Genomic DNA, 12,415 nt, shown 5'->3' with positions numbered 1-12,415 from the left:
ATTTATACCACCCCCACCACCATCATAAACCAGAGTCAGGAATGTGGTGCTGCAATGACATTTCCCCAGGTGCTGTTTTTTTCAGGCTGCAACTGGATTTTTCTCATTTTTTCTTTTGAAGACGTTTCGCTTCTCATCCAAGAAGCTTCTTCAGCTCTGACAGGATGGTGCCCGTGGTGCACTTGGACAAGAAGGACAAGCAAGGATTGTGTGTGCAAACAGTCCTCGACTTAACGACCACAACTCAGCCCAAAATTTCTGTTGCTAAGTGAAACGTTTGTGACGTGAGTTTGCCTCATTTTGTAACCATCCTTGCCACAGTCACTCAGTGCATTACTGACGTCGTTAAATTAGTCACAGAGAGACTAATTTACGACCGTTTTTCATAATTACAACCATTGCAGCATCTCCATCATCCCGTGATTGACATTCGGATGATTGACATCTTTCCACTTTCATTTTCAGATCTTGACGCATTCTGAAATTCTCCAGTTCCTGTGTCTCTTATTCTGCTCTGCCCTGGGGCTGCTCCTCCCATGACCCCCACTTCCTTCTTTCCAACCACAGCAAAATCCGGTGTGTTATGAACCGAGACTTTGGACCAGTTTGAATTTGGAAATCCTTCAGTATTTTACCTTGCTCATTTTCTCTTTTTCCCCCCAAGTATATTATTATGTTCCCACGCATTTTTCATCACGGCCACACGATAATTTTTGCAGATGTTCCGAGGTGGATGGCTGTGGGATGTTTATCATCAGTATTTTGCAATCACCTTGTAGGATCTACTGTTTCTTCTGCTTTTTTTTTTTTTGCACAAGCCGAACTTTGAATCATCTGATGTTTTTTTTCTCCCCCAGCAATAGTAATTACTTTAAATACATTCCCTTTAAATGGCAGTGTGGATGAAGGATGCCCCTGTTCTCCTCCTTCAGTTTTTCAGTACAACCAGGTCAATGTCTACACTTACTTTATCACGGTGCAATTATTTTTATCATCATGACAAAGCACAGCTCCCTTGTCCTAGTGCCCCAGTTTCTTGCCACACCCCCTGGGGCCGTGTGTGTGTGTGTGTGTATACATGCTCCCAGCTCTTTGTCCCTTCCACCTCCCTGGTGATGTGACTTCCCCCTGCGGTTCATTGGCTGTCAGGCATCGCCCAGGCAACGGGAGGACACCAAACCGAAGAGGCTGGTCCGTTTCCTTACAGCAGAGATAAGCTTGCTCATTGGCTAGGAGCGTTGCCTATAACAACGGGAAGACGCTGATCAGAGCTGCTTTGGTGGCAGGCAAGCATCTTCGAGGCCTCAGAGGGAGCCGGGGGATTTCCTGGCCTGGCCAAGCTGCCACAGGAGCCATGTCTCAGCCTGCCGTGCTTCTCACCCAGGAGCCTGCTCCGCAGAGCATCCCTGTGTCTGAGCTGCCCATGAAGGTTTACGAGCCGGCTCTGAACACCGGTCCTGACTCCTCCAGCGGTTTGGCTACGGCCGGCTTCCGCACCGCCAAGTTCCTGCCCGAAGAATGGCACCAGAACAACTACATCCGATACCACGAGGCCTTTGCCGACCGCGACCACTCCGAGCGCTGCCGCCACGAGTCCCAGAACCTGGCCAATTACACGGCCGAGTTGGCCCAGCGCACCCAGGAGGACTCCACGGCTAAGGTGGGCCAGAGGCTCCAGGACATCCACTTCTGGAAGTCAGAACTCCAGAGGGAGATTGAGGACCTGGTGGCTGAGACTGACCAGCTGGCGGCCCAGAAGCTGCGGCTGGAGCGAGCCATTGATGCCACGGAGATCCCCTACAGCATCGCCACGGACAACCTGCAGTGCCGGGAGCGCCGGCAGCATCCTGACCTGGTGAGGGACCAGGTGGAGGTAGAGCTGCTGAAGGTAGGGCATTTCCTTCATGAATGGTCTCTGGGTGCGTGGCTGTTTGCTCGTTCTTGGAGTCAGGGGAGAACTTGAGCTGAGATTGGAGGTTCTGTTTAGTAGCACAGAAGGTCCCCAGTTTCTACTCTGGTATCTCCATCAAACCACAAAAGATGTTTTGGCTGAAACCCTGGAGAACCCAAACCAGCCCAGAGTCAGGTTTGCACAAAAAGGTAATCATATTATGGCAGAGGTTGTGAAGGCAGGTGGGACGTGCCACAAATTCAAATTGTGGTCAAAACCAAGATCTCTCTCCCTCCTCCTTCTCCCTCCTCCTTCTCCCTTCTCCTTCTCCCTTCTCCTTCTCCCTTCTCCTCCCCCACTAACAACAACAACAACAACAACAACAACAACTCCTCCTCCTCCTCCTCCTCCTCCTCCATCTATTCTATCTATTCTATCTATCTATCTATCTATCTATCTATCTATCTATCTATCTATCTATCTATCTATCTATCTATCTATCTATCTATCTATCATCTATCATTGTCTATCTGCCTGCCTGGCTGCCTGTCATCCATCCATCCATCCATCCATCCATCCATCCATCCATCCATCCATCTATCTATCTGTCTGTCTATCTGTCTATCTGTCTATCTGTCTATCTGTCTATCTATCTGTCATCTATCTATCTATCTATCATCCATCCATCCATCTTATCTACCTACCTACTACTTACCTACCTACCTATCATCTGTCTGCCTGCCTACCTGCCTGTCATCTATCATCCATCCATCCATCCATCCATCCACCCACCCACCCTATCCATCTATCTATCCATCCATCCATCCATCCATCCATCCATCCATCCATCCATCCACCCACCCATAATTTGACCCATTCTTCTTTGTGGCAGCCTCTCAAATACTGAAATACTGCTATCATGTCACCCCTAATTCTTCTTTTCTTTAGACTAGCCAAATCCAAAACCTGCAGACATTCTTCATATGGTTTAGTCTTCAGGCCTTTGATCATCTTAGTTGCTCTCCTCTGTACTTTTTCCAAAATTTTGTTTCAAACCCCTGATAATAGTCCCCCCCCCTCCCAAAAAGGGTACCCAGGATGAGATGGATCTTTAAGAATGTTTTGAACTTTCTTAAGGCAGCAGGAGCTCTAAAACTCTTCCAAAGAGGGGAGAGGGCAACCCATGATCCTCTGGGCAATGACGTTGACCCTCTGGAGTGCATCCTATCTGCCAGTGAGCAATTGGCAAACCAGACACAGGTGCAGTAAGTTAAAATACTCTATATGATGCAGCGGTAGAAGGTCACCAGCATTTTTTCCTTCACTTGTTGTTTCCTGAGAAGTCTCAGGTAGTATAATCTCTGCTGGGCCCTTTTGACCAGCGCTGCAATGTGAGTTGCCTCAAATCATGTCCTCTTTTTAGCATTGTCTTTCTAAAGGGGTGCTGAGTGTGCTTTAAATCTCTACAAAAGATAACCCTCAATCCCCAAATGAAGAAGTCCACAAACACCAGGGCCCCTTTGCTTTCGGGTGGGGAGGGGGAGGCTCTGGGGTCTTGGAAACTAGAAATATATAGAGAGGGGACAATTGTGTATTGCAAGTGTGTTGCAATACAAACCCAAGACTTCATAGCTAATACTGAACCCAGGTCCTTTAGTTGCAAACATTGGTTTGATCCCCAGGGAGGCTTGAGAGGAAACGTGAGTCAAGGCCCTGTTCCAGATGGGAAGGGACTGTTTTCGGCAGTCCAGGGAAGGGGGCACCCAGTATGACAGTAAAAATATCCAACAATCAGGGAAATAGGATGTCCTTGACCTAACCTGCCCCAGCTAGTGTCACGTTCCGGCGTTCACGTTGAATACAAACAGAGAGTCATTTTGTTTGGTGAAAAACTTTATCTCTATCTAATATTACGAGATAACCAGCACTAAATGACAATCCATCAATCCATTGGCTGGCTACCCAAGGCAGTGGAGTAGCTCCAATCCCCCTCTTCATCTTCAGTCACCCTCCTTTCTCTCCACCAAGTGAGGTGACCCCCTGGGGAGAAGGCACAGGTAGCTCTGAGCTGGTTGTTAACCCCGTACGCTTCCACCACTCATTCACTGGCATCACCGGTTGAGATGGAAGAATGCCCCAGTGGCAGAGGCCTGATCTACCATGGGCCTCTCCTCGCGTTTTACATCTACCTCTGTTTCCTCCTCCTGTGTTGGAACAACCAAAGGAGTGGCTCAGGTAGGACCACTGCTGCTGCCTCGGCTCCTTCAGACATCATTCAGACCAAACAGGAACTCTGCGAAGTGAAGTATTGATGGTAGAGAACTGACTTTCTGTCACGTTCCGGCGTTCCCATTGAATGCAAACAGAGAGTCAGTTTGTTTGGTGAAAAACTTTATCTCTATCTAATATTATGTGATAACCAGCACTAAATGACAATGATACAAAAGTAAGCAAATCCAAGTCAGTTCTAACCAAGTTAACACCATCACTCATATATATACCATTACCCCACCCAGTTCCACCCACAACTCCACCCAGATGACACCCAACCACCATCACCAATCACCATGATCCACACCTTCAGCCACACCCCACTCAGTGTCATCACAGCCTCCTTCCTGATCAGCCGAATGTGAGCAGAAGAGTTATGTCAGAGTAGGCAGTTGCACCCGAGCAGAAGAGTTACTTTGGAGTAGGCAGTTGCATCTGACCAGAAGAGTTACGTCAGAGTAGGGTCTGAAGTGCAGCTGTTGTCCAGGAGGCGTGCCTGCAGTGTATTGAAGGGAGCCACGCAGAGCCACATGCAGCTACAGGCTACGCTGACATCAGAGAGTCAACATCAATGTGGCAGTGTTGGTGGTGTGTAAGCATGGCCGAGCAGGCGTGGTGATGGACGGGCTCCCCGCTGAATGGCAGCCCGAGGGCTGACAGCCAGCAGTTTTTGATGTTAGATCTAGCTCTTCAAGAGGTATGCAACCATGAGGGCTAGGAACAGAGGTGGTATTCAGCCGCTTCAGTCTGGTTCGAGCGAAACGGTAGCGGAAATTTTGAGTAGTTCAGAGAATCGTCAAACACCACCTCTGATTGGCCACGCCCTCCCCAATGTTCCCTGTCCTATATTCCCTTGTTTTTTAGCTCAGCTGATTCGTGTGGGAAAACAGATTGCCTCACTTCAGCTGAGCTAAAAAACAGCTCAGGTCACCAGCGCTGACACTAAGGGCGATCTGAGTGCTGTGAGCATAGCGCTTTCTCATAGAATTGGTGGGAAAAGATTTGGAATCCCACCACTGACTAGAAACTTGCCTACGAATTTTTTTTTTTTTTAAAAAGGGAACTTTTAAAACAAAACGCTGAGCTGTGTTTTGCTTCTGCTTTGAAACCCACACCAGGCAGGCAGGTCTAAGCGGATGGAAGGGGCACCCATCATTTAAAAAAAATAAAAATAAAATTGTAGTTTTATTTGTAAGTTGCATCAAAGCTTATTCCCGAGCCATTCGTTTCTGCTTCTTCAACTTCTTTTGGGATATCTTCTTCTTTTGAGCAACTTCTTCAGGGACACCCATCATTTTAAAGGCTTCCCTTCGTTGCCTTTGCATGCAATTCCCTTGATGTACTCATATTTTTACCGTTTTCGTTTAGGAGACCGAGCTCATCCGAAATATCCAAGAGCTCCTGAAAAGAACAGTGAAGCAAGCCATTAACCAGATGCAGTAAGGCCTCTGTTCAGTATTTGGTCACGACCAACTTCTAAGTTTTGGGGGTGGGTGAGGCGACATGCCTTGAACTGACCTGAGTGTCCTCTTTCTCAAATGAAACATGTAATGTAACTCATCTCCCCCACCTTTGCCTACCTGGTTCCCAACCTCTTTGCACAACTTTGCACAACCAAACAAGACTGTCTGATTTTGTCTAGGCGAAGTTCTGGCCCTGCCACACATTGCCAAATTAAAAAAAAAAGTGGTTAAAAATGCAGGTCATCTCAACTTACAATCACAATTAGGATTGCAACTTCCCTCGCTAAGTAAGAGGGTCGTTACTTTTGCAACCTTTTTTTTTGCAGTAGTTTTTAAGTAAATGATCGTGGTTGTTAGCACTTAGCACTTAGACTTATATACCACTTCACAGGGTTTTCCAGCCCTCTCTAAGCCGTTTACAGAGTCAGCCTCTTGCTCCCAACAATCTGGGTCCTCATTTTACCAACCTCTGGAGGATGGAAGGCTGAGTCAATTTTGAGCTGGTCAGGATCGAACACCTGGCTGTGGGCAAAGTCAGCCTGCAATACTGCATTCTAACCATTGTGCACTATGGGTGGGTGGGTGGGTGGGTGGGTGGAAGGAAGGAAGGAAGGAAGGAAGGAAGAACAATAGCAATATCACTTAGACTTATATCCCACTTCACAGGGTTTTCCAGCCCTCTCTAAGCAGTTTACAGAGTCAGCCTATTTCCCCCCCCCCAACAATCTGGGTTCCCATTTTATTGACCTCAGAAGGATGGAAAGTGGAGTCAACTTTGAGCCAGTCACGATTGAACTCCAGGCTGTGTGCAAGCCTAACCTGCAAACCTGCAGTTTCCGAAGAGAAGGTGTGGGAGGAGTAACCATGGGTATTAACCAAGCCTTCTTGCCTATTGGAGACTGAGTTAATCTTTTGGAAGCCACACCTCCTGCTCTCCTCTGGCTACCCAGATTAACCTCAGTCTTGGCCTGAACGGAGTGTTACTCTTTCTCTCCCTTCTTTCTGAAAACTTTGGAGTTTTTTTCCTTTCAGCAAGACTTTTTCTCTATCAGGATTATTACTAAGAATCAGCAGATCGTCTCACCATCCTCCTACTGTGCTCCGCGCCGCTTTTCAAGCTCCGGCTTGCCAGCGCGTGCGCAATCGCCCCGTGTGACCGGCTGGTCGCTTTAAGGGGGGTGGAAGTCCCAGAGGCTGCAGGGACGAAGGAGATGACCGCGCGGCGTTCGGAAGGGCCCAGGAGGGTCTGCGAGGTCCGGGAACCACCGAGGATCGCCACGGAGGCTTCCAGTGGCGAGAGAGGAACCGGAGGACTACAGCGATCGCCATTTTGGTCAGTCGCCATTTTAGGAGCACGTGGATGAGCGCGTGATCAGCGTTCCCTTACGGACGCCGAAAGCGCTCACAAGGCACCAGGAAGCCAGAAGAGGCTTCCTTTTGGGCTCTACCCCGCCGGTGATCCGGGGGGTATTCCAGGAGCGTGCCTGCCGGCAGCTGAGGCCACAATCCAGCGGCAGGAGAGCGGAGAAGCGGATCCAGGACTCGAGGAGGCAGATTCGCATTACAGCCGGCTGCAGAAGGAGGAGGTTGGTGAGCATCGTAACTGTGAGTAATGGCGGAGGCGACCAGGAGCAGGGATACCAGGCCCAGAGCCCCAGGGGGTGTGGATCCGGATGAAGGGCCTTCCAGGGCGGTTTCCCCGACCACCAGAGGCAGATCCCCAGTGAGGAGGGACAAGGCCAGGGCTCCCAAGAAGGCAGCCCCCAGCAGGGAGGCCAGAACGACCAGGGCCTCGACCAGGGAGTTCAGGGCGACCATCAGCCCTTCCCCCTCCAGATCATGTTCTCCCCGCAGGTCTTCAGCCCGGGCTGAAACCAGGGCAGCATCTCCAGCCTCACCTGGGGGCTCCCATAGAAGGCACAGCTCCCTTTCGCCCCCTCTTTCTCCGCCCCCCCCAGCAGATTCGAGAGCGGATCCTTTTGGTCGCAGAGCAGTCAGCCCTGCTAGGCCTTGCCTGCCCCCCCCTATCTCCTGAACCCAGGGATTATTCCCAGCCACCAGAGCTCCAGCCCGCACTGCCTGACCTCACCAGTAGCTTCCAGGACATGCTAGCCAGGGCCCTGGCCCAGGTTGTGGCCTCCAGCCTTACCCAGCAGCCCCAGAGCTCCAGGAGCAGGCCCCCTCAAGAGTCTCCTAGAGGGCAGAGTGATCACCCCAGCACTTCGGCTGCAAGGGAAGCCAGGTCTCCCTCCCCATCCATGGCTAGTGAGACATCCGACCTAGAGAAGGGAGAATTGAAAGAGGTGGGATTCTCAGAGAATGAAGATCCCCAGGTAGACAAGGATTCCACCCTGGCGGGCCTCCTCCCCTCCTTATTCAGTTCCTTGCTACGCAAGGCAGCTGCCACAGCGGACATAGATCCACCCCCGGATCCTAAGTCCGCAACTGAACCTTCTGGCAAGGGTAAGAGTAAGAAGAAAAAGGGGCCCTTCCACAGGCCTCCTGTAGCTAAGGAGGAGATCCCCATGCCAGAAATGTTCATGGAGGTGCTCAAGTTGCAATGGGTAAAGCCAGGGTCCTTTCCCACCCCAGGGGGAAATGAAAGAAAATTTTACAATCTTAATCAGACTTTCGCCCAGGCTCTACAGGTACCTGAAGTGGATAATCCGGTGGCCACCCTGGCATCCTCTTCAACGGTCGTCGCAGGCGACACTGCCAACTGCCTCAAACCTGAGGACAAGAAGGAAGACATCGTCCTGCGCAAGACGTTCCAGGTGATCACCTGGGCCATCAAGGCGGCCGCCTCTGCTTCTTTCTTTAATAGGCCCACGGTCCTGTGGTTGGAGCAACTGAGGGATAGGACTCCAGCATCAGAGGTTCGACTCTTACAGGACATTTCCAAGATGCTGGCGGCAACGCAATTCTCAGCAGACACCACCTTGGACGTGGTAAAGTATGCTTCGCAGGCTATGTCTTCCTCAGTTGCTTCTAGGCCCCTGCTCTGGCTACGCCACTGGCAGGCAGAATCCCGGATGAAGTGGTACCTAACCGGTGCAGACTACACCAGGGGAAAGTTATTTGGCACGGCGCTGGATCCCCTCCTCGTAGAAGATAAAAACAAACGAAAGATCCTCCCGTCAACAACCAAACGGTCGGACTTCCGCCATGCGCCATACCCTAGGAGGACCTCCTACAGACCACCTGACGGCGACAATCAAAACCAGAGGTACCAAAACCCCAGGTTTCACAGACAGGGGGATAGACAATTCCAGAACAGGTTCAGGGATCAACAACAGGGAAAGCGGCCCTTTCGAGGAGGAGGCGGTCGCCCCTTCCGCAGATTCAAGTGATCCGACCCCGGATCACCCCATCGGCGATCGCCTCTCCATGTTTGCGGATGCCTGGGATCGTATCACATCGGATGAGTGGGTACTCCAGACGGTAAGGCTCAGGCTACCCCTGGAGTTCCTCTCCCTTCCCCCAAGTAGGTTCCGCACCTTCACCTCCTCCACAGACCCGACCAAGAGAGCCCTTAAGGCCAAGGCCATTAAACATCTATTAGACATCAGGGCCATCGAGGAGGTCCCAGAGGGGGAGAGGGGCTCAGGGTTCTACTCGAACCTCTTTCTAGTCCCTAAAAGCTCAGGGGGGGGGTTGGAGAGCCATCCTGGACCTCAAACTACTCAATGCCAGGGTGGTATACCGCAAATTTAAGATGGCCTCACTGAAATCTATCCTGGAGGGCATCCAGCCGGGCAACTTTTTGGCATCCATCGATCTCACAGAGGCATACCTCCATATCAGGATCGCCCCGGAACACCATAAATTCCTGAGGTTCTCCCATGAGGGGAACCATTTCCAATACAGGGCTCTACCTTTCGGGTTGGCCTCACTCCCAGGACCTTTACCAAGGTGCTTGCAGCAGCAGCAGGTCACCTATGCTCCCTCCCAGTCCGTTTATTCTGCTACCTAGACGACATCCTCCAGGTCTCCTGACTTGGCCAGGTCTCCTGACTCGGCTACAAGGGACTTGGGTACTACCATCGACACTCTTAGATCCCTGCAGTTCTCCATTAACCTGGAGAAGAGTCACCTCGTACCCTCCACTAGGCTCCTTCACCTAGGATCCATCATCGATTCAGTGGCTGGGGAGGCTTTTCTCTCCCAGGATCGCAAGGACAGCATTGTTAAGATGATTCACGAGGTTTGCAAGTCACGCTCTGTCCCTGTAGTTCTTCTTTCCAGGCTCCTGGGGAAGTTCATCTCGTGCATAGGGATAGTGCCGTGGGCTCGTCTACATGCCAGGGAGCTCCAGTGGCTCCTACTGCCCCATCAGAAGGCCGGGATGAGCGACACATCCTTCAGGATCCGGGTGTCACCCCAGGTGCTACTATCTTTCCGCTGGTGGCTGTCTCCAGCTCTGAACAGAGGCTGCCTCTTCAGGGAGCCGGCAGGGATGACGCTCACCACTGACGCAAGCCTCTTCGGCTGGGGGGCCCATCTGGAGAACCAGATCACCCAGGGCCGGTGGACTCCAGCCGATCTGAAGCACAACATCAACTGGTTGGAGCTCAGAGCTATCTACCTGGCTCTTCGGCACTTCAAGAGCATAGTAAGAAGACAACACATCCTAGTCCTGACAGACAACATAGCAGCCAAGGCACACGTGAACAGACAAGGTGGCACCCACTCCAAGGCCCTTCGCGACAAGGCGCTCTGTCTGGGAAACTGGGCAGAGAAGCACCTGTCGTCAATCAGAGCAGAGCACATCTCCGGAACAGAGAACCATCAAGCGGACTGGCTCAGCAGAGAAACGATCGACAATGGAGACACCCCTCGATCTTCCACCAGATCTGCGAGAGGTTCGGTCATCCGACGGTGGACCTGTTCGCGACCCCGCAGAACGCCCAGGTGCTGGAGTTCGTCTCGAGGTTTCCGACCACGGGAACCATGGACACGGACGCTCTCCGGTGCAGTTGGCCACCAGGTCTTCTCTACGCCTTTCCTCCCCTTCCCCTCATTCCCGGGGTTCTGAGGAGGGTGGTAGCGGAGAGGACAGAGCTGATATTGGTAGCTCCTTTTTGGCCGCGCCATCCCTGGCTGGCAGATCTAGTGGACCTGTCCACAGCTCCTCACTGGAGAATCCCAGCGGGGGAGGTGGCGCTTCACCAGGGGTCCCTAGAGCACCCGGACCCAGAGTGGCTTCATCTGACCGTCTGGCGCTTGAGCGGGAACAATTAAGACAGGCTCAGTTTTCCGAAGAGGTCATCAAGGTGGTAGAGGCATCCAGGAGGCAGTCCACCACCCGTATCTACAACGCCTCCTGGGTGGCATTTTCAGACTGGTGCCGGGGTAAGGGCCTCTGTCCAATGACGGCCTTGGTTCCCCAAGTCCTGGACTTCCTCCAGGAAGGTCATCAGAAAGGCCTAGCCACCAGTACTCTTAGACGACAGGTCTCCGCCCTTTCTATGGTCCTGGGGGGGTGGGGGGTGAACGCTCCTCCCTTGTCCCAACATCCGGTTCTTAGACGGTTCCTCAAAGGGGCGGCGAATCTGAAACCCTCAGTGGTCCATCGATTCCCCTCCTGGGACCTGCCCACGGTCCTCCAGGCCCTGACGGAGGCACCGTTCAAACCCTTGTAGGAGGTTTCCCTTCAGCTACTGACCCTTAAGGTCGTCTTTCTGGTCGCCATCACTTCGGCCAGAAGGGTCTCGGAAATCAATGCTCTCTCCAGCAGAGCGGACCTCTGCACCTTCCTAGATAACAGGGTCATCCTCAGACTCAACCCTTCCTTCATGCCCAAGGTCAACTCCCCCTTCCACAGAGGGCTAGAGGTCATTCTCCCGGACTTCTGTCCCCATCCCTCCGGGGAGAGGGAGAAATCCTGGCATAAGTTAGATGTTAGAAGAGCCCTGTGCATCTACTTGAAGCGCACGGCGTCCTTTAGGCGTTCAGAGGCCCTCTTCATGTCCTTTCAACCATCCACCCGAGGGGCTAAGATCTCCCCGGCCAGCATCAGCAGATGGATCAGAGCGGCCATCTCACAGGCCTATGAGGCTCAGGGTCTCCAGGTCCCGCAGGGTATCACAGCGCACTCCACTAGAAGTGCAGCCACCTCAGCTGCCTGGTCCACCCAGGCTCCCATAGAAGAGATCTGCCGGGCGGCCGCCTGGGCCTCCCCGTCTCCCTTCATTAAACACTACAGATTGGACGCCTATGCCTCTCCGGAGGCCTCCTTCGGCAGAAGGCTTCTGCAGGGAGTCCTGGACTCTCAGGGGGGCTCAGGCCCGTCTAATCCCTCCCAGGACATCTAGCTTTGGTATGTCCCATGGTTACTCCTCCCACACCTTCTCTTCGGAAACTGGCAGTTGGACTTACCTGAACTGCATGTTTCGAGGAGAAGTGTGGGAGGAGTCACTTCCCTCCCATCAAGACGCCCCGCGCCGGGGGGGGGGGCTGAGCGCGTCCAGATCAAAGCTAACGGTTAGGAAGGATTGGTGTTGGCTGTTCTCTTTATCTTCCTTTCAGACGCCGTTACAATCCATCGGTTAATCTGGGTAGCCAGAGGAGAGCAGGAGGTGTGGCTTCCAAAAGATTACCTCAGTCTCCAATAGGCAAGAAGGCTTGGTTAATACCCATGGTTACTCCTCCCACACTTCTCCTCGAAACATGCAGTTCAGGTAAGTCCAACTGCCATTCTAGCCACTGTGCCACCTCATCTCTTTTAAGTAGGAGGAAGGGACATTAATCTTACTTGTATAGGACCCATACTTTACATTGTCAGGGTTGT

The 12,415-nt window shown here is 52.1% G+C and overlaps 1 protein-coding gene across 1 annotated transcript in view; it reads left to right on the top strand.

The window, feature by feature from the left end:
• The first annotated feature begins 471 nt into the window (after positions 1-471).
• The window catches only part of TEKT4 (tektin 4), a 29,643-nt gene continuing 17,699 nt past the window's right edge, over positions 472-12,415 (top strand). The window contains exons 1-2 of the mRNA XM_032230271.1: positions 472-1,888; positions 5,531-5,601. Of these exons, the coding sequence (XP_032086162.1) occupies positions 1,355-1,888; positions 5,531-5,601 (605 nt within the window). The 5' untranslated portion in view covers positions 472-1,354. The remainder of the gene's footprint in view (positions 1,889-5,530; positions 5,602-12,415) is intronic.

The sequence above is a fragment of the Thamnophis elegans genome, chromosome 14 (assembly GCF_009769535.1).
Source record: "Thamnophis elegans isolate rThaEle1 chromosome 14, rThaEle1.pri, whole genome shotgun sequence".
NCBI classification, from domain to species: Eukaryota; Metazoa; Chordata; class Lepidosauria; order Squamata; family Colubridae; genus Thamnophis; species Thamnophis elegans.
This window is presented reverse-complemented; position numbering and strand designations above follow the sequence as displayed.